Genomic DNA, 26,314 nt, shown 5'->3' on the forward strand with positions numbered 1-26,314 from the left:
TCCTTTTCAGTATCCTGTTCTTGAAATATGGAAAACAAGCAAAATTACTGCTTTTTGTGATGCCGTGTTTCTGGAGTCTTCATTTTTCAGTTACTTGATTGGAGTATCACTTTGTTTTGCTTTTCAGATCATGCAATATTCGCAAGGTCCAAATGTATTTGACTAAATGTAATTCTTCAGAGTATTAAGGTTGCATGTGTAGTAATGTTTACATTATTGAATTTTGCTGGTGAAAAGTTTTCAGTTCAAAGTGACTTTTTTCAGAGTTTTGTTGCATTCTGGTAGGATTTCTTTGGAGGTAGTTGTTCAGTTTTCATTTATCATTTCAGAGTACACTTAGTAACTTTTCCTTTAGAGAGAACGTCTTCTAAATTTCTGTAGTCATTACATAGTCGTCAGTTAAAGGTGAAAGTGTCATTGATGGCTTCAAAACTTTGGTGGATTTTATATATGAGAATCTTCTTTCATGCATTAAGATGTTTACTTCTAGTTTAGCTGCTCAAGTAATAAGTTGTGTTTTTCACGTTTCTCAGCTGAAACTAGGAAAGGTGCAGTTGTGCCATTTGTTCCCACAAACCCTCCCTCCCCCATGCAAACAACAACAAAAAAATCTTCCACAAAAACCCAAGGGATTTGTGCTTGAAAACGATCGTGGTTAGTGCTTTGACATACCTGTGAGATAACAGATACTCTTACGTGGGAAAAAACCCTTCTGCACGTATACACACACAAATACATCTATATTTTGTAAAAATGAACATCTAAGAAAATGAAAAGGTGGAAAAGATGAGAAAAATCTACTTTAATTTTCAAGGATCCCTATTAAACTTGCTGCTCTCTCCTCAGTGTATGTTCAGTTTTGTGTTACTGTGTCCTTTTGAGAGTTCTCATTTTTGTTACTGGCAGTACAAAGCAGTATATATTTAGCATTTTAAATAAAAAGAAGTAACTGTTACTGAATGGATCTTGATAAATTTCTGCATGAGATTGTCTTAGAGTTGATGGAGATAGAGAACTGGATAATACGCTGCAGGAATCCTGTCCAATCCAAACTTTCTTTCTGAAAGTTTGTTTGATTCAAGGTATTCCTCTTTTCCAGATTATCAGATAGTTGAGAGAGATCAGTGTTCTACAGACTCTTTCTATTGTTACTGATTAAAGAATACAAAGGAGAGGAGTATTTTTTTCTCTTAGGTAGCAACTCCTGACAATTCTTTTTTTTCAGAAGCTGGGGAAAAAAGCAGGACAGAAGAAAGCTATAGCCCCTAATGGTCCTTGTGAAAGTCAAATATTTGTTTAACAAAAGGTATTCCTTAAATCCTAGGGATTTACATACTTCTGTCAGTAGTGGTAAGAAGCCAGGTTTTTTAACACAGGAACTTCTAAAATTAAGTTTGTCTTACTTTAATCAACTCTCTGTGTTTGGATCATAGCTCTTAGAAAATTATTCTAAACCAAAACAATTACTACACAGAAATGTTTTATTTACTCATTTATATCTGTGCTTTATATGACTTAAAAATATTTAATATTACCAGCATTAGCCACAAGATGGCCACATTTGCATAGGATTTTAAAAACCAGAACCTTCCTAATTCCATCTGGTTGTTTATATACCATAAATATACATTACTTTTAAAGGAATAAAAAGGCAAAGAAGATTATAAAGTTCTAATGTATAATTTAGTAATGATGTTACAGTTAAAATGTAACTGGTTTTCTTTTGAGTATTTATGTGCCACTATGATGGAAACACTCATTCCAGAAGAAGTTCATGAAATGTGCAATATTTCATCTTTTCTGCTGTCTCTTAGGTGCTAGAGCTCAGTTGAGCAACAACAGATTATTCATGTTTATTTCCCACAGGGTTCAGAATTACTGTGTACTCAGCCAAAATTGAAATGTGATGAAGGGTTAATTGGTATTTGTTTTGGTTTTAATTTATTTATTTTTGTGGTGGTGTTTGTGTTTTTTGTAGGTTTTGTTTTGTTGTGTTGTTTGTTTTTTCTTTAACATAAACTTTGGCGTGTATAGGAAAATATGCTACTTTTTTGGATAGCCAACAGACAGTGATGTCCCTTGAGGCTGTTAGATCCTAATTGTACCTCTCTTTGAAGAAGCTGTGTTTCTAGTTAATATTTACAAAGTGGTTGTACTTGAAATTTAATGCAACCAGATAGTTTTCAGAGCTGATTGTTTCTTTCTTTAAAACACTTTGTCAATGAGATCATGCAATACAGCATGTGAAAGGGTATCTGGACTCCATAGGATGTTGGAAGTATCGATATTTGTGTTTCTTTGTTTGCTCCCCCCTAATTCTTTTCATTCACTTCTTTTCCACAATGTGCAGTGCAGGGATACATGAAACATTACAGCTGTTTCGCTGGAAAAGCCATATTAATCATGCATTAGAATGTACCGTACACGAGTGATAGACATTTAACATGACTGCTTGATCAAATTACACTTTCCTTTGCCTGGAGGCATCTGTTAGTGTGTCTACGTATTACAGCATGTTTGTTCCATGGTGGTAACAGTTTTGTCTTTTCTGTTTTGCATGTACAGCTGGAAGGGCCGTGTGTTCTGCAAATACAGAAGATACGCAATGTTGCTGCACCAAAGGATAATGAGGAATCTCAGGCTGCTCCCAGAATGTTACGTTTGCAGATGACTGATGGACACACAAGCTGCACAGCTGTAGAATACAGTAGCATGTCAAAAATAAGGTGAAAAACTTTGCAAAGTTTTGCTGTGATACTTAAATATCCTTGAAGTAATGGGAGCGTTCTTAGTAATGCATGGAAAAAATGCTTGACAAAAACAGGTTTCCCTCTCAAATCTCATATGTAAAGGAGAACCCTAAATTCAGTTCCTGCACCTGGGTCAGGGGAATCCAAAGCATAAATAGAGTCTGGATGGAGAATGGATTGAGAATGGGCCTGAGGAAGAAGACTTAGGGGTGTTAGTTGATGAGAAGCTCAAATTGGGCAGGCACTTGCAGCCCAGAAAGTCAGCTGCATCCTGGGTTGCATCAAAAGAAGTGTGGCCAGCTGGTCGAGGGAGGTGATTCTACCCCTCTGCTCTGGTGAGACTCCATCTGGAATATTGTGTCCAGTGCTGGAGCCTCCCACCTAAGAAGGACAAGAGCCCCTGGAGCAAGTCCGGAGGACTGCAAGTCCTGCTCAGTTGAAAGGTTATAACTGACTGTGTCCTGTTTTTTACAAGAAAAATCATAGTTCCCAGGTTGTGTCTCTTGTCGTATCTTTCAGTTATGGGCTGGAGATGGGTGATTCTTGTATGCATCTGCTGTTGTTTTTCATAGGCTAGATACACATGAAAAGAAGGTAAAGTATTTCCTTGTGGGAGTTGACCACAGGGAGGGAGCACCCATATGTTTTTAAACGACAAGAGTAATGAGAGACGCAGCACTACAAGATAGATGTTTCTAATACATATTCTGGTACAGTCCTAGGTGGTAGTAATGTATAGAAAGCTTCTTTTCTAACAGCTCTTTGTTTCTTCCTAAGTTAAATGTCTAAAACAAATGAGATGATTAACCATCTGGAGATGCTCTGCTTATTAGCTATAAATGCATCCTAGGATAAAGAACTTAGGCAACTGACTTTGAAACATCTTCTGTTAGTCTAAACAAATCACATCCTTAGTTTGGTATCGTTAAATTGGATTTTAACCAAACAGACAATTTGCAAACATTCATCTCTGTTTGAATCTAATTTGCAATATGGCATTTTTGTGTAATGAATGGGAAGGGTTCCAATAAGGCTATTGAAAAGTGCTGTGCATACTGAAGGAATTACTGCAAAGGTTTTTGATGCTAATTTTTTATTATTAAATATGACAATGGTAGAATTATAGTAAGAATAGAATTTTATATGGTTTTGGTGGCAGAATATTAGTAAACATATTTGAATTACTTGGCTTTGTTTCTGCTTCTAGCCTGAACACTCCACCTGGAACAAAAATTAAGCTTTCAGGAGTTGTTGAAGTGAGAAATGGATTCTTGCTGTTGGATGACAGTAACACAACAGTTCTTGGAGGTGAAGTGGAGCATCTTATAGAAAAGTGGGAATTACAAAGGGTGAGGTAACACCACTGAAAATGCTTGTCTAAATGGATGCAAATTACAGTTGATGACATCAAGCTTAATGTGTTGACTGTGAACTTTCATAGGATAAACTTTTAGAACATTACTGTTCCAGGATTTTTAGGATTCAGCCAAATATATGTAAATAGGTTTTATGTATAATGTTGCAAATGTAGAAATGATAAGTACTCTTTGCATGGGAGCTGATGCCTTTCGTAGTCTGCAAGGATTGAAAACATTAATCAAACAACATTAAATTGATTTTAGTGCAGTCATGGGTGGTTGCTTTCCTAAACAGTGTTTCATACCAAAATATCATAATGATGCCTTTTACAATTACTGTCTGCAGACTAAGTTTTTGAAGGAAAAAAAAAATATGAGTGTAGTGAAAGCACTGAAATTGGTAACCCTATGTTTGAATTCTGTTTTTTAGATTTCATTAGTCCTTTAGGTCAATTTTTAATTAGAAAGACAAGTTGGAGGTTTTAATATCTTTCAGTGAGCGAGAAATGCTTGTAAGCTAAGCCCTTTGTATTTCTCATTCTCATTTACTAATTGCAGTTTCCCAGAGTGTCATTTTCTTTTTCTCTTTGACCAGCTCGCAGTACATATTCAGATTCCCAGCATCAATGTGGCTGTGTCAGAAATGCTGTGGGTAACAAGAAAATCAGTTTGGACAGGTGAACTGTGACCACTGGAAATTGTAGTTCCATTTCTATATCCAGACTGACAGCACAGCACTGACAGGGCTCAAACAAGTCTATAGAAGCCAGATGCTACTTGCATGGTAGTTTCCTCATGAACTTGATGTTTCTGTCCTGTTCAGAGTGGTTTACGGAAGTAAGCAAGATTGTCAATTCTCATGGATATCTGAGTGAGGACACTGCCACTTCTTGTCTAATCTTGCCACTGAAGCTTAAATGAAATGTTGAACTGTGTTTGCAGAAAAAAAACACAACAGAAAACTTGTATTTCTGTAACTATTTCAAATTACTTGTTTTTAAGCCTTTTTTTTTCTCTCCACTACCATGTCTGAGAAGTGTTGATGATGAAGTAACTGTCTTTTATACTTACTGCAAAAGTTAGTGCTATTAAGTACAAAACCTTAATTCTAAAGTTGTTTGTCCAGTCTTAAATTATTGCCCTTGCATCTACCTGTCAGCTTTGGTTTTTTAAGTGTTGCTGGTGAAGTGACAGTAAATAAGTAATTAAGGAGTAAATGAGAAGAGAAATATAAGGTAACATGTAATGGACTTCTTTAGGTGAGAATGTTTTCCAAATAATTATTGCTTCATTGTATTTCTATTGTTCTGGTGGTGAATGGTGTTTCAATTGGTAAGGATCAGTATCTGAGAGGTATTGCTGGTACACTTCTTATGAAGGAAGAGTACTTGTATTGCTGTTAATCAAAATATCAGGTGATATGTAAATGAAGGCTGAAGCAAATTTTGCTCAAGTGATTGGTGAGACTGTTTGGTAAGCTTTTATATTTTTAAAACAGAATCTGTCAAATTATGGATTATCTAAAACTACAGTTCTCTAGTATAGGTTACGATTTTTCTGTTGTGGTGAAGGTAAGGTTAGATGATGGGGAAAAAGGAGTTGTTTTATGTATATTTCAAAATTAATATTAGGAAGAGGTGTGAGGGTGTAATGATAAATAATTTTTAGGAGTTCGGTCTCATATTGTAAACCTTTGTTTCTTAAGATTCCCTAGGAAATACTTTTTTTGTCACAGTCCAAGTACCAAGGGTAAAAGAAGCACATTAAGTGTTTATAACAAAATTTATTGTAACTTATAGCTGCTGCTGTGCTACCAGCAAATTCAATTGTAAGCTAAAAGATGTTGGTTTTGTTACTAGTTTGCTTTTTATTCAGTGCAAAGTGAAATTTACTTATCAAAGCAGTTATTCTTGCTTCTCAGCAGACATTGCTACCTGTGAAGAAAGTTTCAAGGCTGTTACTTAACTTGAGGCAGAGTTCTTTAATTCTGGATAACAGTTTTCTCCAATAAATTGTTATGATTCAAATCCATATAGCTAAATGTTAGTAAATATGCAGTCAATTTTTAAGTGCTTTTTTGCTATTTGCAAAATTACACATTTCAACAGTAGTTTGAAACAATCTTGTTCTTGTATGTGTTTCCTTGATTCTGATTTGTGACAGAAAAAAAAAACAAACAACGAAACCTTAAACTTAAGCATGTTCTTCCTGATTATAGGACATGAGGAATTAACTATGATCAAATGCTGGAGTTCTTAGGCTATCCTATAAATATTTTCACTAACTTGATTCAGTGCTGGAGTTCATTCTAGCATTGCCTACGTTTCTCTGGATCCAAATAAACAAATGAAGAAGTGTAAGGTTTGTGCGACCTAGGGTGCCTACCCTGGGGAAGTGAAGCAGCTTGGTCACAAAATGACTGTTGTACTGTGCTGCTTCAGTTAACAGATACGGGAAGGTATGACTGTTCTACAGTGATCAGCCCTTGGTTAGCTCCTAATTCTAAGGCAGAAATTTAAGTGAAATGATTTAAACTAAACAAAAAAAAAGTATGATTTCTGCTCTTCTAAGTGCTTTGTTTTGAATAATTTATTGAATGCTCTATCAGTGTTTTTTGCTCCAGCACATGAAGAAAAGGATTTTTTTTTTTTTTTCACCCTTGAAAGCAATTAATAACTGTAAATTACTTAGAAAATGGTCTTTGGTTCCTGAATGAAAGTAATTAACTTGAAAAGAGTGAACCAAGTGTTTTCCTTTGCCTTTTACTTAGCCAAATTAATCTCTTAATTATTTTAAGAAATTTTCTGATAGTATAATAGCTTAAAGCATATTCACATTTATAGTACAGTTCTCACATGGTAGAATTAAATCTATTTTACATCAGCATAATAAATGTACAGGTGAGGGTCATGTATAGCCTTAAGTAATTAAAACTTTCTCTGCCAATGGGGAGTTGTGAGTGATGTATATAATCATGCATGACTGTCCTAGTGGAGGAAAAAAGGGATAATAAGAAATGAAGATTCTAAGACAGATGCATTATGTGAAATAAAATTTTGAAGCATTTTAACAGCATTAAGGACCTGTTCACACTTTTTTCACTTCTGAAACCAAATACTTCTGTGTAATATGAAATAATTAACACAACCAAATGTTGATTCCAGTTAATTTAATTCTCTTGCAGGTTACAAAAAGTGTATCAACTGTGAACAGATATTTTAATGCAACATTTTACAGATGCATCTTTGTTTTGAAGCCTGGATTATTGATTGCCTAATTGTGGCTAAGAGTTTAGAGCACTTCTGTTCTATACAGATTATGTGTCAGAAATTGTTATGCTTATTGTTATGGTCTTTGCTATCCAAAGATGTGCTGATCAGTTGAATGTGTGGCCTTTTCATTGGAGAAATTTCCTAGTGGCACAGCATTTTGTTTCCAAGAGTGGCAAAAAGATGGTTTTCAGGGAGAGCACACAACCTGAGAGGATTAGTCATCCTCTCAGTATTTGCTTATGCTTGGGTTCATTAATTTCACAGAATGGTTGAGGTTGTAGGAGATCTCTGGAGGTGATCTGGTCCAACACCCCTGCTCAAGCAGGGCCACCTTGAGCTGGTTGCTCAAGCAGGGCCACCTAACCAGGTAGTTTTATGCTGTTTCCATGGATGGAGACTCCACAACCACCCTGGGCACCCTGTGCCAGTGCTTAGCCACCCTCATGGGATAAAAAGCAGTTGTCTGATTTTCAGAGGGAGTCCTCCTGCAATTCAGTTTGTGGTCCACCTTCTTTACAGTCTCCCTTCAGGTATTTGTGTAGATGGGTAAGATGCCCCTGAACCTTAATTTCTCTAGGCTGTATTGATCCAGTTTCTTTTTAAATATGTGCCTTTTTTAAACTATGTGCCTTTACAGGCTCTAGTGACAGCATATTGGGCGCTATGTAAAGACACTGGGTACTGTGTAAAGAAACCAGTTGCTGTGTAAAGAAAAGAAACATCTGCTGCCTAGTTTATGTTCTGTTTTATTCATTTAGTGTAGATTTTGGTATGTAAATGAGTTTTCTGCATTTGCTGTTTGTGTTGCCTTAATGATTTTGCAAGTTTTCATAATTTTCTTCATCACCCTGCCCTTTGTCTAACCTTCCCCTTAAGTGCCCCAGGATTTTAACTATATAATAATTTTTTATGCTTAGAATGTTAATCTTTAAAGTTTCATATACTTTCTGAAATGGTTAAATTTTTCATATAGTCTGCTTTCTGTTTGCAATTGATTAATCAAAAATTTTCTTTTGCAGAGTTTAGCAAAACATAACAGGAGTAACATTGGAACAGAAGGTGGCCCTCCCCCTTTTGTACCTTTTGGGCAGGTATAGTGTACTTCTCTGTGTCATTTCATAAAAAAAGATGTATCATGATATCGAGGATGTGGTTCTAGTTAGGTAAAAGCTATCAAAACACCCTAGATTATAATCACTTGGATCTAAAAAATGTGCCTGCTTTAAAAAAAATTGCATTGATCCTGTCACTTGGTTGTGCCAATTTAAATTTAACATTTTTCCTCTCAATTTCAAACTTAATTTTTTTTTTTAGTATGTGGAACCTTTGATTCTTCTGGTGAGATTTGGTAGGTGCTAACGTACTCCTTTCTGAAGCATCTAAGGTATTTACAGGATCATACTAGCTGTATCATGAACTAAGCTTAAAATGTAAAAGTCTGAGTCATTATTTTCAGCCTTTCTGAGGGACCAGGAAGAGTGTGTTTTCAATAAAGACATACAGATGTCCTATGTCTGGATTTTGCAATCATATTCTTTATCTAATGGAATAATACTTCATTTTTTTTTTTCAGATGAGAGGAGGCAGGATTATTAACCAAAACTTTTTTTTGCATTTTCAGAAATGTGCATCTCATGTGCAAGTGGATAGCAGAGACCTTGATCGCAGGAAGACTCTGCAAATGACCAATACTGTAAAACCGATTGCGGATAACGATGAATTTGAAAAGCAGAGAACAGCTGCTATTGCAGAAGTAGCAAAGAGCAAGGAGGTTGGAATGCATGTGTTGCAGCATTTGACTTACTGTGGCTGATCTTTTGTTGTCAAGTATTTCACTCTTATATGACAAATGTTTTCTAATGTTTGTAATTCTTGTAGTTCTTGTAATTCTGCTTGTGATTCTACTCCTGTATCTTTAAAAAGATGAATCAAAAATAGTCCTTTTGGATTAATGGGTGTGTTCTTATTTTAATAAAGCTAATACGTGTATCGTAAAGCTTTATTGCATCTACAATTTTGATTTGATACCCCTATTAAAAAATGTCATTTTTGCAATTTAGTTTGATTTAAGTAAATGCAGGTTATCCATTTTAATCTGACTTTTTTTTCCCAATTCTCAAAAAAACATGATTGCCTGCATTCAGTTGGACAGAATAGCTAGGAAGTTTAGTTGTCGTGTGTCAGGGTTTTGTGTTCTCCCTTGGTTTTTGGTTCAGTTTATTTTTCAAATTTGCTTGGTAAGTCATAAAAACTAGAAATATATGCCCTTTTTACAGTCTCATTTGGGCATAGGGGAAAAAAATACCTAATACAGTTGTCTCTTGTGTATGTGTGAGTTTGTGCTTTATTATTTTATGCAAAGCATAATAATAAAAAAATACAGCTGTATCAAATTCACTGCACTACTTCTACTAGCTAAAGATTAAGACTTATTTTCATAAGTTCTGTTTACTGAAATGTTATTTTTGTGCTTATCTAAAGACCAAGACATTTGGAGGAGGTGGTGGCAGTAGCAGAAGTAATCTCAGTGTGAATGCTGGAGGGAATCGAAACAGGGAACTGTTCCAGAAAGAGAAGATAACAAAACCTGAGGGAAAGAATGAAGGTGTCTACAGAGAACTGGTAAGGTGGATGGCTTAAGTGGATCCTTAACTGTGTACTATTAAAAACTGAAAAACAAATGTAACAAAAATAAAATAAAAAATACCCTGAGGAATAAGGGCTTCCCTTTCAATGGATTTTGAAGACTGTTTAGAATACTAAGGGTGTTTTTATACCTTACTGAGTTAGGAGTTTTGATGTGTTTTTTTGCAAAAAAAAAAAAGGATGTTGTCTTGTCCAGTAATATTTAAATCCAAGTCCTTGTGAAATAAATGTAGAAGTACACATGGTAGAGGACATGACAGTGTAGTTCTGTTACCTTGTTTAAACAAGCCTAACAGTTGTGCGTGTTAACATTTATTATTTCATTTTAGGCAGGAAGACCTTAATCCTTTAATTTCAACACATCAAATAATGTTTTAGTGTAGCTTTTATTCTGAATTACTTTAATATTTATTTTAAGAATCTCTGTTAGACTATTTCCTTGACATTAAGAAAACTGAGTGGTACTCTGATATTGAAAATAACAAAGTAGAAATACTTCTGTTGTGACATGAGAATGTTATGCTTGCAAAGTGGGTTACCATTGGAGAATCTGAACTGTGCCCCTTATTCTAAAACATCGCTTTCCAATATATTTCAAAACTTAATTTTGCTGAGGAGTGTTGTTTGAGATCACTGCATTGACTTAAGTGTGTATAAGATGAGCTGCCATTGAAGTTTCTTTTTTGATTACTTCAGCAATCTAAAAGTTCTTGATGGAGGATGTATTTGTTATCAAGAACAACCCTGGAGAGGAATTAAGTATGCAAAACAATTAATGAACATGATTTGAATGATGAAAGTAGACTGAAAAAGAACTTGCAACAGTGTAGTAACTGAGTAAACCTGTATTACAATTGATTATAAACAATTTATTTATTGTTGAATATTTTCTATCTTATTTACTTTTACCAAAGGTTTAACAATGGTTTAACTGTTTAGGAGCAGTAACTGTCTGTTATAATTTTGTTTGTATAGTGTATGTCATTGTCTTGCATCAAGGAGAGCCTCCAGCAGTGCTGCCTTTCAGCACTGTGCTCAGGAATGTTTATACAGAATTGAAGAAACACAGGCTGAAGTGACCTAAAGAGATGGTTTAGTTGTCCCTCTGCCCTGTGTTACACCTTGTCATTCTTGACAACTATGTCTTGACCTAAGTAGACTTAAAAAAATCCCAACATGACAGACAAAACCCCAAACAAAACAAAAACAAAAAACCCCAACCAGCCAAAGAAACCCCTGCAAAATTAAATAATTGTTTAAAGCATCTTCTCCTTTTTTTTTTCTAGTAACTGCAAGAAATTTGTAAAATGGCAGTAATTCCAGCTTATCTAAACTTAGTGTTATGTCATTTGGCATATCTAGGTGCTATTTAGAACAAGCAAATATGAACCCACAAAGCCCTTATAGACAGCCTTTTTCAATTATAATTAATGATTTGCATATCTTAAAGTAATAACTAATTTGTTTTGTCTTTTTATAATTGTGACATTACATAGGTTTGATTATTAACTTTCATGTGCATTGTTGACTTGTGTGTATATTTAAAAATAGTTAAAGGTTTTTAATCTATCTGTTGTGTTCCTGTCTGAGATACCTGAAGTCCTGTATATGTAGAGCTATGTAGATACAGGTAATGGAATCACAGAATAGAACATAGAATGGTTACGTTTGGAAGGGACCTTAAAGATTACCAGGTTCCAACCTCCTTGCTATGAGCAGGGACACCTAGACTAGGTTGCAAAAAGCCTCATCCAACCTGGCCTTAAACATCTCTATGGAGGGGGCTTCCACAACCTCCCTGGGCAACCTATTCCAGAGCCTTACTACCCTCACAGTGAAGAATTTCTTCCTGATGTCTAACCTAAATCTCCCCTCTTTCAGTTTAAAACCATTACCTATCACTTGTCCTATCGCTACCCTTTCTGGTGAAAAGCCCCTCCCCAGCTTTCCTGTAGGCCCCCTTCAGGTACTGGAAGGCCGCTATAAGGTCTCCCTGAAGCCTACTCTTCTCTAGACTGAACAGCCTCAACTTTCTCAGCTTGTCTTCATAGCAGAGGTGCTCCAGCCCTTTGATCATCTTTGTGGCCCTTCTCTGGACCCTCTCCAACAGCTCCATGTCTTTCCTGTGCTGAGGGCTCCTGAGCTGTACACAGCACTCCAGGTGAGATCTGACCAGAGCCGAGTAGAGGGGCAGAATCATCTCCCTGGCCCTGCTGACCACACTTCTTTTGATGCAGCCCAGGATATCATCATGTTCTGTACAGTTTAGAATAAGAAAGCCTGTATTTCTGCAAAACTAAGTTGTTTGTGTTCCTCTTCTACAGAACCTTTTGTAGATATTTTTTCTCCATGTTTTACGAGTCTATAACAGGGTTTTGTCTTGTCTGTAAAAGCTGTGAAAAGGGTTCAAATAAGAACAAATAGCTAGTTTTTATACCACTATTACTTGGAGAGATTCCTCTTAGTTTTCCTTTCAGAGAAAGTACATTACAAGCTATCAATACTATTCCAGTTTACAGTGTAAGAAGGGTAATCTGGGGGAGTTTGTGCTTTAAGCCACTTAGTGTTAGAATTGAAAATGGATTAATTAGAAATAATAACAATAATATTAAAAAAACCCTATAGTTACTGATTGTTTGGACCTAAGAGAGAGACCATATGTGAAGATTTTATATAAAATGGAAATCTCTATCATCAATTAAATATGAAATAGTGTTTCAGTTAAAAATTAATGAAAACTTAAAGTCCAATCTGGTGCTCATATATGAGTCTCTGTATCTTACAATTAGTTCTATGTGTACCTTTTATTTCAGGTTGATGAAAAGGCTCTAAAACACATAACAGAGATGGGTTTCAGCAAAGAAGCAGCAAGACAGGCACTTATGGATAACAGTAACAACCTAGAGGCAGCATTAAATTTTCTTCTGAACAGCAGTAAACAGAAACCCATTCAGGGACCACCACCTAGAGGTAAAACTTGCAAAGAAACACTTTCTGACAGTGTCTACAAGTAAAATAATTTGTGTATGGTGAATGACTAATGTAGTTATTTAAGGGCGTGTCTGCATGTTTTTTTCCTGGAGTCTAGAATGCATTGCAAACCTGAAAGCATATATTTAGAAAAGGCCTTTATGTATTGTATTATTGTAAATTTTTTTTTAATTTCAAGACACAGATATGAATATTCTGAAACAGAAAATTTAGGGTATCTATTTTGTCCATGATATCATCTTTAAAGATAGAAAATACAAACATAAATAAAATAGTGTGTACACTTTTAACATTTTTTCTCCACTCACAAATAACTTTTTATGTTTACAGGTAAAGGAAAGGGCCGAGGCCGAATAAGACCTGAAGATGAAGAAGAGCTAGGAAATGCCAGACCATCTGCACCAAGCACACTGTTTGATTTCTTGGAATCCAAAATGGGTACTCTAACAGTAGAGGGTAAGTTATTGAAATTAATGTATCCGGAACCAATATTGGATGGTGTTGGTGGAATTCTTTTTACTAACTTCATCATCTAAAAGGTGGTTCCTAGAAATTCCTCCATAGTTAGCTGTGAAAATCCCAAGGAGTGCCAGAGAGCTGTTTCACTTCTTTGAAGAAAGGTCGAATAAATCACACTGTGGTTGGTTGTACTTCTGTCTTGATTATAGAAGAGCTTAGGGCATTTTTTGTCAGGCTTACATGTCTGAAAGCCAGTAAGTCCTAGTTTGTTAATCTGATTTGATAAAGACTCCCTCAGCTTTGATGTACTTTCATGTTCAGAGGTAAAAAAAAGAAAAAAAATGTAACTGCAGTCATCCGTCCTCAGTTTATAATAAACAAGTTTGGTGTGCTTCCCAATTAATCTTAGTAATTGTGGTAAGCTTAATTGTTTTTGTATTTTCTCTCTGTGGAGGGGGAAAAAATAAAGTATTTTTGGCTGCTATTTAAACAACTATTTTCTTCTGGTTTTCCAGTTGAGTAACTGTGTAAGGAAAGATATGATTTTAGAAAGAGGGAAGCGAAATAAACCCTCAGGTTTAATGCAAAAGATCTGGGATTTTTCTTTTATGTCCTTTTACTTAATTTTCTTTCTGAAGAAGCCATACAAAAGTGTAGTTTATGCACCAGGATGTCTGTTTAAGTCTAAATTATTTAGTACTTTGGAAACTTGGACAGATACATTAAAAGAAAAAAGAGGAAACTCCATACATCCTGAGGTCTCCAGATGCTGCTGTAATATTAAAGTAAAACTCAAAGTAAGCTCAGTTGTAAGTGGAGATCACTTTTACATATGGCCTTGGAGGTGTTTCAGTGGCCAACATAAAATTAAAATATTTGCTTCCATTATTTAACATGAAGGTTTTGTGATGGAGTTGTAATTTTTATCTCCCCATAAAATAACACTTTATAAAAAGGAACAGTTTGATATTTTGGAGTTTTCTAAGGAATGAGTGCATTTAAGGAATGACTGCATTTAGATGTATTTATTTTTTTAGCAAGTTCTAAAATAGTCTTTGTCAACTGGTCATGATAGACTCCTGTTTTCTGTATTTTCACTGGATTTGGGCTTAAACAACAGCAAAACAACAACAATTAAAAAAGGCTAAAAAAACCCAACCAAACTAGTATGGGTGAAGTGGAAGACAAGCTTGTAGAAAATAAAACTGAACAAGTTGCCCTCTTGTAAAAGATACGGCTGACTATAATGGGATGTTATTCTCCCCCTCTGTTCTACTCTAATGAGATGCCACCTGGAGTACTATGTCCAACTCTGGAGCCCTCAACAATAGAAGAACATGGAGGTGTTGGAGCAAGTCCAGAGATGGGCCACGAAGGTCATTAGAGGGCTGGAGCACCTCTCCTATGAAGACAGGCTGAGAGTTGGGGTGATGCAGCCTGAAGAAGAGAAGGCTCCAGAGAGACCTCATAGCTGCCTTCCAGTACCTGAAGGGGGCCTACAAGAAAGCTGGGGGGACACTTTTTAGCAGGGCCTGTAGTGATAGCCCAAGGAGTAATGACTTTAAACGGGAAGAGGGAAGATTTAGGAAGAAAGAAGGTACATTAGGAAGAATTCTTAAGTGTGAGGTTGTTGAGACACTGGCACAGGTTGCTCAGGGAACCTGTGGATCCCTTCTCCCTGGAAGTGTTGAAGACCAGGTTGGATGGGTTTTTGAGCAACCTGGTTTAGTGGGAGGTGTCTCTCTAGTTGGAACTAGATGATCTTTAAAGATGCCTTGCAACCCAAACCATTCTATGATAAAATACTTTTCAAATACACAAGCGTTCTGTATCAGCTGATGCAATTTTCTACACTGTTCAGGTAATGAATATAATTGCATTTTCAAAAGCTGTTGGGAATTGTGCTTGAGATACACCTTTTGACAATTCATTTTGCTTACCAAAGATGAGATGGATTTTTACAGTGAACAGAAATGAAAACAGTTATTTTGTTTTTCTCTCATATTAGACATGGGTTTTTATTTGAGTAAGTTTTGTGCTTATATGGAAAGATTAATTGAGGCTTTTATGTGTGACTAGAAGACATTTGAAAGACAATTAATAAAAATAATCCCTGTGGGATGTATGTCTTTCTTATTGTCAAAAAATTTACTGCAAGTAAGAGTAATTTCCCAAGAATTGGGAAATGAGTGATTTGCTTCTGTTAAGATGATATTGCTGTTTTTTGGTGCTTGCTTAGGGGGACTTTCATGACCCTTTCTTTGGGTTTACTCCATGTATATAGTCAATGTGCTGTAGTGTAATAAAGCATAGTGTTAGGTGAGTAAAAAAAATTTAATAATAGCATATATACTACAGTTTGTAACCTTCAGAATTGTGTTTCAAAGATAAATACACTTTGCTAATGTGTATTTTTTCCCTTTTAAATTGAAAAAAAAAAAAATTCTATAAATATCTTAAGAATAAAAACATAGTTCTATGAAAACTTTGTAGAGGCTTTGTCTTCCCTCAGTGGCAAAAAGTTTTGTCATATTTCCTAACATGATATGCAGGGCTTTTGTTTTGTGGGTTTTAACACTGTTGGTTTTACTAGCATTTTCTGAATGATAAGTAAGCAATCTGGCATACTATTTCCCAGTTCAAGGTTCAAGGGATTTTTTTGGTGGAAGAGTGTGGCCAGTAGGTTGAGGGAGGTCATTCTCTCCCTCTACTGTGCCCTGGTGAGGCCACAGCTGGAATACTGCATCCAGTTCTGGGCTCCTCAGTTCAAGAGAGACAGGGAGCTACTGGAGAGAGTCCAGCAGAGGGTTACAGGGATGACAGGGGGATTGGAGCATGTCTCTTATGAGGAGAGGATGAAAGAGCTGAGACTCTTTAGCCTGGAGATGAGAAGGCTGAGGGAGACCTTATCAATGTGTGTATCTGAAAGGTAAGTGCAAAGGAGATGGAGATAGGCTCTTCTCAATAGTTCCCAGTGTCAGAACGAGAGGCAACGGGTACAAGTTGGAACACTGGAAGTTCCATTTAAATATAAGGAAAATTTCTTTACAGTGAGGGTGTCCGAGCACTGGAACAGGCTGCCCAGGGAGGTTGTGGAGTCTGCATCTCTGGAGATATTCAAAACCCACCTGGATACAGTCCTGTGTAAAGTGCTCTAGGTTTTCCTACTTCGGTGGGAGGTTGGACTAGGTGATCTCTAGAGGTCCCTTCCAACTGCAGCAATTATTCGATTCTGTGAAAAAACAAAGCTTGTTAGCATTTTTAAGAGTTCAGAAAGTGTTCAGATTTTTGTTTAATCTCTTTTGAAGTATTTCTGCCATTTTTCCTTATGAAGAAATAATAATGCATGTTGTTGTACTTTCTGTTGTTTGAAAGTCAGTGGACTTTATATTAGTTGTTTCAGTTTAATGTTGTTAGTTTTTATTTTCCTTATTTAATGTGTTTTTCTGTCCCAGGTTTTATTTTTATCATTCAGTCTACTTCAGATGAATTTTTCAAGAAACACACAGGCGTATGCTGAATTGTGGGCTTTTTGTCTCTTTAAAAAGTGGTTTTTTTTTTCCTTTGCCAAGTTGGAGAGTACGTATGCAGTATGAATTCAAATACGTCTTTAAAATATTGAAAAAAATATTTTTCAGCCATTTTCATGCCTCTGACGTTGAAATTTCTTAATGTTCCATGCTAACTCTGATTACATGTGTGTTAACAGTGTTTGCTGAGTGATCATACATCTTCAGTGATTGTACTTAGCATTGTGAACACTTTCATCTTGAAGTCTGCATCCAAGTGTTTGCAGAAAATGGGATATCTATTACTAGCACGTTTTTAATTTTGTGTGATCCTGTCAATTGTTAGCAATAGAGACATGTAGTTCTCTCTTAGTATTAGAAAAGTAGTGGTTTGAAATGAAAGCCACATCAGGGAAACTGTTAAAAACAAATATGTAACATGATATAGCCCAGAATAAGGTATCTCCATTAATTCTTCTGCATAGCAACTGTACTAAGCAATGCCTAGGCAGGTGTTTCTCCATTTATATGAAACATAGTGTAGCCTCCACTTAATATAAAATAATATTGTTCTGCAGTATTTCTGGCCCCTTGCCATTCTCTGTGGTCTCTAAAATCCCAGTTTGTTTTTAGATATTCAGAGAGATGGCCTTTGTATAGGGATAGTACTTTTGAATAAATGAACACGCCTCTACTGTTATGCTAATAAATATGATGACCTGGAATAGCCATATTTATCATTATCACAAGTATTAGGTCTTCTATACACTTTAGACAGATTGAAATGTCTTCTGATTGACTGAGTCTGTGTTGAGGCAAAAACAAAAAGCAGTTTTGCTGAACTGAGATAAATTTGATTATCTCAAAGGTCTTTTCTAACCAAAATGGTTTTGTGATCCTATAAATATTTTTTTAATTCCGTGCCATGCTACACTTTCTTTAAAAAGTACTTGTTTATTTTCAAGAATACAGAGGATTTATCTGCTTTTCTCTGTGCATCCCTCCTTGTTTTTCTTACCTAGCATTTCTGATTGCACCTGAAAACTCAGTACTATTAAGAATTTCTAAATTCACTTCTAGATTTACAGTAATCCAACAGTAAGATAAATCGAAATACCTTTGTATTTTGTTTAGAAGGTACTTTTTAGAGATAATACATTAAGCTTTTTCTTGTTTTGGTTTTTAAAGAAGTACAAATTAGTTGTAAGAAAGTAAAGTGTTAGTCTTTTGCCCTGTAAGAGGTGTCTTGTCATTTTTAATGTTTGGTGACGCCTATTCAGATATTCAAATTAACTAATTTGAGTTTTGGTTGGAGAGAGAAACCACCTGACAAGAATAGCAGGCAAAACTGCTGTCAACCAGCTGCCTTTGCTTGAGTTCAGATCATGTCTACTACTGAAAGCATAATATTTTCCCTTTAATCTCCTTATTTTCCTTTTGTTATGAGGAACAATTAATTCATATTTGCTAGCTTTTATAAATAAACACAAGGATTATCAGGGAGAACAAAACAGTGCCAAGAGCTCTGACTATAGAATTTAGGAATAATGGACAAAATCCTGAGAACTAGGCATGTTTCAGACGCTTTGTCTCTTTCGGTTCATAGGGACTGAGAACACATTGGTATTCCATTTGCTCAGGATCCAAAGCCACAAAAGCTTTTGGCAGAAATATACATCTTTGAAAGACTCAAGCAAAAATCAACATCTTAATATTTATTTGTTTGTTATTAAATGGTGTATGTGGTGAAAAATATAAGGATTATTTTGGTTAGAGCATTAACCCAGGATGTAGAAGGCTGAAACCTTTTCAATTTCAGAAGTGCCTCTTCAGTCCTCTGAAAAGACAGGCTGTGCTTGAGGAGGACTTGTCATGCTTTTCCTGCTAAAACGAACCTCCTGTGCAACACATTGCCACATTAAGGGGATAACAGAAAAAGCAAGTGAAGAGATAGCATGTCTGTGTGGTCTGTTGATAGGGCCACAGCAGGAGGGAGAAAGTCATAGGCTGTAGTCTCTGTTCCTTTCTCCAACATTAACAGTTTCTTGCCCTGTTTCTTACTTTGACTGAGGTACAAATTTTGATTTAAAGGTGATGAATTAATTCTACTCCAAAAGTAATTGTTTCAGCAATTAAAGACCAGCCCTTAAAATTAAAAATTCTAACTGCTGTATTATGTTATTCCTTTCGTGCCATATAGAGAGAGCTATTGAAATTTGCAGTCCTAGTAGCTGTTTATAAGAGACAATTGACTTGTGTTTTATCCATCAGCTGTGTGTATTGAGCTTCTCTATCCTCTTGTTTTTCCAGCTTTTTTTCTGGACTGCTTTATCTCCTTTCTCAACAAACTAATTTTTCAGTTTTCCTCTTCAATTATGCATTCCATAACTACCAACCATACACTTGTAGTGGTTTGAATGATGCTGTATGGCATCAGTATCGTATGAACTCTTGTCTCTGCTCACACTGCATCTTGAACATCCTACCTAATTTAGCTGCAGTTGATTTTATGTTCTCCATCACTGTCGTCTGCAGGAGATGAGTGACAAAAGAGGCACTGACCATGTAGGGGGCTTTGCAACCAGTCACTGTTCACAGAGGTTTTCTTACTCTCTCATATTAATAATTCACCCGAATGTCCCTCAGAAGAAGTAGGACTTTACTGCAGAGTGAGCATTTATTGTAAGCAGAGGGACACACACACAAACTCCTAGGGACTTAGACCCCGAGATCTCCAAAGGGACAGGAAATTTCTGTGCTTTCAAAATTGAATTTCTGTCCTTCTGCTTAACTGTTTATGCCTGAGGTAAACCAGGTTATGTGATGGGTGATTTGGGTTTTGTTTTGTTTTATTTTATAATATGGTAACATACAGTTTGGACAATTTGGGGCTAGTACATCTTGTCTAAACTTATTTTTGCTGTAGTATTGTGTTAGCATTGGTGGCATATGTTGGAAACTTTAGTATTTCTATTGTCTCAGGAGCTTCTTTTTAAATACATGAGAGAAAAAATACAGTAAAATTAATGCGTTTAAAGAGTAATAGAAAATAGTATTTTTTTTTCAATCCTTTAATCCTGAAAAATCAAATCTGTAGTGAATGCAGTGGCAGTGTTTGGGGACTTTTTTGCCACTTCTTTGCTATCATTATCCCCTCAGCTTGTATTTATTTTGTTTCATCAGAAACATAAACTCAGGTTCCAGTTCCTCAGCATTACTACATTGTAGAAAGAACAATATTGATATTTATGTAAATTGACAAAGGTCTCGAGTAAGTGGAATTCTGCTCTATTACACAAAGTGTGTGGAAATGTATAATTAATTTTCCTCTTGTTTTTTAATCTTGTGGCCAATGCAAGATAGAACATGCACTGTGGGTAGTTATCTCAAATACATGCTTTTCACAGAATCACAGAATTACTGAGGCTGGATGTGGTGTTGGTGAATATGGTTTAGGGGAGAACTTTGTAGAGTAGAGATGATGGTTGGACTTGGTGATCTCAAAGGTCTTTTTCAACCTGAATAGTTCTATGATTCTGTGATTCTATGAAAAGACCTCTGAGATCATCAAGTCCAACCTGTGACCTAACACAACCACACTGGCTAGACCATGGCACTAAGTGCCACATCCAGTCTTTCCTTAAACACATCCAGGGATAGTGACTCCATGACTTCCCTGGGCAGTCCATTCCAGGGAATGGAAAAAAGTTTCATAAAAATACAATTTAATACAATACAAAATACAATTCAGGTTGGAAGGAGAAAGCCAAATCACTGCCACCAGTGTGAGAAGGGCCACTATCTTTCAGTTTAATCACATTATTAAACATCCACAAGGGAGAGCCACAGGAAACTGTACTGCTTACATTCTATTGTGCATGGAGGAGTGCTTTTTAAACTGCAGTGGCTGGGATTTCCAGCTGCAGCAGCTCCTGCTTGTTTCTTGTAAGCAGGGGATTGTGATTGGTTCTGTATGTTCCTCTTGAGTCATCACATGCAGAACCTGAAACTGAGAAACACTAGTCGTCATCTTAACTATCTAGCACATGACAGAAGCCTTGTCATTAATGCTGAACAGACCTCAAGAGGAAACGTTTAAATGCTAAGTCTATCCTGCCAACTAGCAGAATATTAACATGCCTAATCTAGTCTTTCACCCAATTCTCAAGCATTTGGTTACAATAAAGATGTCTGGGCTTATGCATCTCACTGAATTAGACAGAATAGCATACCAAATCTTCCTGTTAAATACCAAATCAGTATTTGTTTATTGCTACCCTGTAGGAACTGTTAGTTTTCTGGGAACATTAGATAGTGGTTTGTTGGAGGTGGGGCAAGAAGATGTAGAAGCAAGAAACAGAAGCTACAATAGACAATCTGTGAATAAAATACCTCATTTTTTAGTTTTTTCTATTAAAAAAGTACTAGTTGACTAGCTGACTAGTACAATCTGAAGGATGGTTACACTTGCGTGCTTCTGTATGTCTGTCCAGTGTATGAGCCCAGACCTGTGGTCTCCCTGGTAGATGGTCTCTCAGACCCATGGTCTTGCTGGTATTCAGCTGCCAGGTCTTTCTTGTCTCACTTAGCAGCTTATCCTATCTCAAATTTGCCAACCCTCAGACACACACTATAGAGAACTTAATCACAGAAGATTTTTTAGAAACAGAATTTAATGAGATGAGACAAGCTATGGTGATCATTTGCAGGAGTTGGCCCAGCAGGTGTATTGAGCAGGAGCCTACATATTTGCAACTGTCCTCTTTAATCTCATTTCTTCGTTATATTCTCATGCTTATTCCTCCTGGATTCATCTTGATCTTTCCCCTCAATTGACTCTTCACCTAAGTATCCAATATGAAAATTCTGTTTGCCTAAAAGAAATAGAATTCCATAAAGGGTTTCACAGATCCCTAAAATTTCACTCCTCCAAAGCATCCCATAGCAAGTTTGCTCTTTCTCATGAGATGCCTGATAATCTTGTTTTTATTCTTATCAGTCAGAGTTCTCATATTTCTTTAAGGTAATGCCTGAGTGTTTCCTGTTACGGCTTATTGATCAGAGTCTCCAAAGTTCTTGGCTTTCTTACTATTCCCGTTACCTACAGTTTGTCAGCTGTTGATTTTATCACTTCTATTTCTTGCCTTTGTCTTATATGCTGAATAGTTGTTAACAAGTTATTTTTACAGAAAGTTTCAATACTGATTAAAAGTATTCATTTATTCTCCTAATTTTTCTTGCTCTTCCTTTTTCCATGCTAGAATTCTGTTATTGTATCTTAAATGGCTGTTGGTTGAGTGAGTTATTGATGTCCATAGGGAGAAATGAGTAACATCCTGGAAATTTATGCCTGGCTTTTCTCTTACTGGTAGGTGGTTTAGTTCTAAGTACAGCCCAGAATAGTGTATATTTTCTGATAACTAGAAATTACAGTTCAAATGTCTCTGCTAAATTTTCTGTGTACTGCTCCATGTCTATATTACAGAAGTAACGGCTGCATACTTTTCTCAATAATAGTATTACTTTTTTTCAGTTAGAATCTAAACACTATTTCTAAAGTATGCTTGTCTGAAATACGTTAATAATTCAAGTAAATTTTTTTCTTTGTAGAACCAAAATTGCAATTTCAGCCACCGCATCAAGTACAGCACAAAGTTATGAATACAGAACAGAATGGCATCAGAGAGAATCATTCAAGACACATCTCTCACATGAGACAACCAAGGAATGAGAAGCCTCCTCGTTTTCAAAGGGATATTCAAAATTCTAGACAGGCTTCAGAAAGTGGTGGGTTACCAAGAAACAGAGGTTCTGAAAAGCACAGTTCCTTAGAACACTGGACAGATGAAAAAAATAAAAGTGACAGACATTATCCTAGAAATGACAGGCCAAAGGATTTGAGTTATCCTGTAGCCACTCACCAGAGTGATATTACTTTCAAAAAAAGGGATAACAATATGCAAAACAGAATAGGAAAAGGGGTGTCTTTCACAGACTTCAAGGACAACTCTGCTGCTCAAGATACTACAGACTACAATAACCAGAAACGTGGGAAAAGGGAAAACCAAATACACAATTCTGAAAATTTTTGTGATAGGAAGACACGAACAATAAGTAGTGAAGGCTTTATGGTAAAAAGTGAACAACATTTTGGTGTCAACAATGATTACCAAAATCCTGGTAGAACTGATAATTTTAATGCTGTACCAAATGGAGATATTGAGCATCATCAGAAAGGAAGACGAGTAGGACCTATCAAATCATCAGGACCCACTGCAGTCCCCTCTTTTGATGATAAAATGTTGTATTACAACACTGGTCCCAAAAGGAGATCTGGACCCATTAAACCAGAGAAAATACTAGAACCACCGATTCACATGGAATATGGAAAAAGTTGGAGACCAGGGGATGAGTGTTTTGCTCTTTATTGGGAAGACAACAAGGTAGGACATTGCCACATGAGAGGTATCTCAAATTGTATCTTTACTGCTTTGTTACTTACATGTGTGAGATTTAGCACAGTAGCACAGAGACCCAGGTCTCCGTTCGTAGGTGTGTATTGTGCTTCTTGGCTGGCTTCTTGTTCTGTTTTTGTATTGATTGTTGCTTGTATTCATTGTGTGAAACTTAAAGCACTTGCGTCATCTTGAAGGTGATTGTTTCTCAGATTTACATGGAGTTTAGGATCAGTAGGCTCCTAACTGAAGACTTACGTGCTGAAGATTTGAAGGGACGAGTATAGATATATGTGCCTATATTTTTTTGCAAGAAACGAGATACCTGGAATAGTCTGCAATGTGTAATGCCTTTTTCTAGAGTAAGTCAGTGTGCAACCTTTACCAGTGCAAGGGAAGAGCAGAGTCTGCAGAAATGGAACTGTTTAAAAAAAGTCCCTCTTATATTTCAATCATCACAGGAGGGAAACAGCAAAAGATGTATTTTTTTTTTTAGTAGCGCTAGTTGACGATTAGCTGAAGAAGTTGTGGAACAAATGGGTTATGCTGCATGATAGTTTCATTCTAGTGGTTTTTAGAAGTTTAAATACTTCCTCTTATTAGTAAGATTCGTCTTGTAGCGAGACACTTTGATCTTCTCCTTTGCCAGAAAAGTTTTAGGCTATTTGATTTGTTATTATCTGTTCAGGAGTTGCTGTCTCTCTTATTGGGTACTTTTTTTTAGTATTTGATGCTTTTCTGATAATATGAGAACTACCTTAAATATTATTGTTATTTGGATCAGGTTTATTACCACCATTTTCTGTTCATTTTTTGTTGTTCTTTTATGTTATTTATTTAAATATTTTTTTTCCTTTTTATTTTTTTTACAGTAGTTTTAGCTCAGCAGCATGATTTTATCTTTCTGACTTTTGTTTGTATGACTAAAATAGATAAGGCATGCAAAATTTTGGTAGTGACAACATAGAGTGAGTTGACTCTCAGAAATAGGAATATGTAGCTTGAATGGGTGGATTAATGTGAAATATAAAGGCATATTACGGAATTTTTTCCTATTTTGAGAAGCATATTTGCATCACTGTGAGATGAGTTTTTGAAATTCTGAATAGTATGAACCTTAAGTAGATAGGAGGTAATCCCAGACTATTACCTGAGAAGTACTCGTTACATCAGAAGGGTTTTTAGTGAGGGTTATGGTTTTTTTGTAGTTACAATAAATGCTGCTGCTCACACCTAGGACAATTTTGAAATGTGATTATAAAATACAGTACTGAGTTTAACCACATTAGGAGGCAATGATTTCTTCGTGTTCAATAAGATAAAAGTTGTTTAATATATTCAAGAAAGCTGATCTGTGTCTACATCAATGTAAAGAAATTAAGTTTTATGTTTAGAAAAAGAACTTTCTGAAGGAGCAACTTCATCATATTTTTATCATATTGTGTTTTAAAATAGGTGTTTATTAGTATATACAGTGTTTATGGCTGATAGGCACTTACTAATACATGTATTTTAAGAAAAAGTCTAGCACTAACACTTCTATATAGAACAGCATTTGTTAGTGATTAATTTGTTTTGCTTTCAGAGAACTGAAAGCAAGTCTTGAATGTTTAATGGCATAAACTGCATATTTTTTCAGTGAGTCTTCTAAATGCATTCTACCATGGGGAAATGTAATAGCTGGTACAAATTCTATTCAAAATATATCACTAAGGATAGATGTATGTAAGAAGGTAGCTAGTAAGCTCTTTGTGGTAATTCAGGTTGTATTTTGTGACCTTTGAAAATTTCTCTTTTAAGTTCTACCGGGCAGTAGTTGAAGCTCTCCATTCTTCTGGGACAACTGCAGTTGTTAAATTCTGTGATTATGGAAATTATGAAGAGGTGCTTCTCAGCAACATCAAGCCTGTTCATGCAGAGACATGGGTATGTGATAACAAGTTGTATTAAGAATATAAACTACATAGTCTGTACAAAATATGTAGTCCCTCAGAAGTGAATGCTTACTCATCCAAAGAGTGCTCATTGCATGTGTAAAAAAATAGTCAAGCAAATACACCAACAAAATCTCACCTTTTAGTTTCTACAGGAAATTTCATAGAAGTGTATTATCATGTGGCATTCTTCCTGTATACATTTCAGTTGTATTGTTTGAAAATTAAGAATTGACCTGTCAGAAAAAAAAAAAGCATATTTTCTTTCTAAAATTTGTTGCTAGCTCTATTAAACACGGTTTTCTGTTTCTCTTATGTACATTGTCTGTTGTTCTCTAAAAGTTAGGAAACAGTCTTTTGAAATACCTATTCTGAAGGGATTTACTATGTGTGTATGTATAGGTAAAAATAGACATTTGTATCACTTTATTTTGTATCATGATTTTATTCTTGTTTCAGTGTTTTCTTCTTTGCCAAATGTGGTGGAGGTGTATGCCTCAAAATCTGTTTCATGAGATTAGAATGTATGAGCTTTTTAGAAGTTGGAAATTTAAAAAGTCATTTGCAAATGTCATGGAAATAGAGTTACAGTTTGATTAAAAAAAAAATATGTCAGGAGTGCACAATTCTTTGGTGTTTACTCTTAATATAAAAAGCTGCACAAAAAGTATTAATATTTGTATATAAATACCTTAATGGTGAGTTGATTGTACTTTTAATTTCTCTACCTCTGGGTCATATAGCCATGATACTAACTGTTGCAGAGGCTGAACAGTCAACTTCTTTCTCCTGTCAGTGGTCTTTTAACTTGAACTAACCTGTTGCCTGTAGGTCTTGCATGCCCTCACGGCCTCTGAGATGGCCTTTTTGTATTTAAAAATATACCTGAAGCTTTACCCTTTTTTGCCTTTATCTACATCCCAGTAGCAGTGCTGTAAGG

The 26,314-nt window shown here is 35.8% G+C and overlaps 1 protein-coding gene across 4 annotated transcripts in view; it reads left to right on the top strand.

Annotated features, from left to right (window-relative positions):
• TDRD3 (tudor domain containing 3) overlaps positions 1 to 26,314 on the top strand; it is a 98,902-nt gene that overhangs the window by 47,643 nt on the left and 24,945 nt on the right. For all 4 annotated transcript variants that reach the window (XM_051616918.1, XM_051616939.1, XM_051616929.1 and 1 more), the window contains 9 exons: positions 2,566 to 2,726; positions 3,958 to 4,099; positions 8,400 to 8,471; positions 9,002 to 9,151; positions 9,862 to 10,002; positions 12,840 to 12,996; positions 13,348 to 13,473; positions 22,596 to 23,428; positions 25,241 to 25,366. In XM_051616918.1, the coding sequence (XP_051472878.1) occupies positions 2,566 to 2,726; positions 3,958 to 4,099; positions 8,400 to 8,471; positions 9,002 to 9,151; positions 9,862 to 10,002; positions 12,840 to 12,996; positions 13,348 to 13,473; positions 22,596 to 23,428; positions 25,241 to 25,366 (1,908 nt within the window). The remainder of the gene's footprint in view (positions 1 to 2,565; positions 2,727 to 3,957; positions 4,100 to 8,399; positions 8,472 to 9,001; positions 9,152 to 9,861; positions 10,003 to 12,839; positions 12,997 to 13,347; positions 13,474 to 22,595; positions 23,429 to 25,240; positions 25,367 to 26,314) is intronic.

This window comes from Apus apus, chromosome 1 (assembly GCF_020740795.1).
Source record: "Apus apus isolate bApuApu2 chromosome 1, bApuApu2.pri.cur, whole genome shotgun sequence".
Classification (NCBI taxonomy): Eukaryota; Metazoa; Chordata; class Aves; order Apodiformes; family Apodidae; genus Apus; species Apus apus.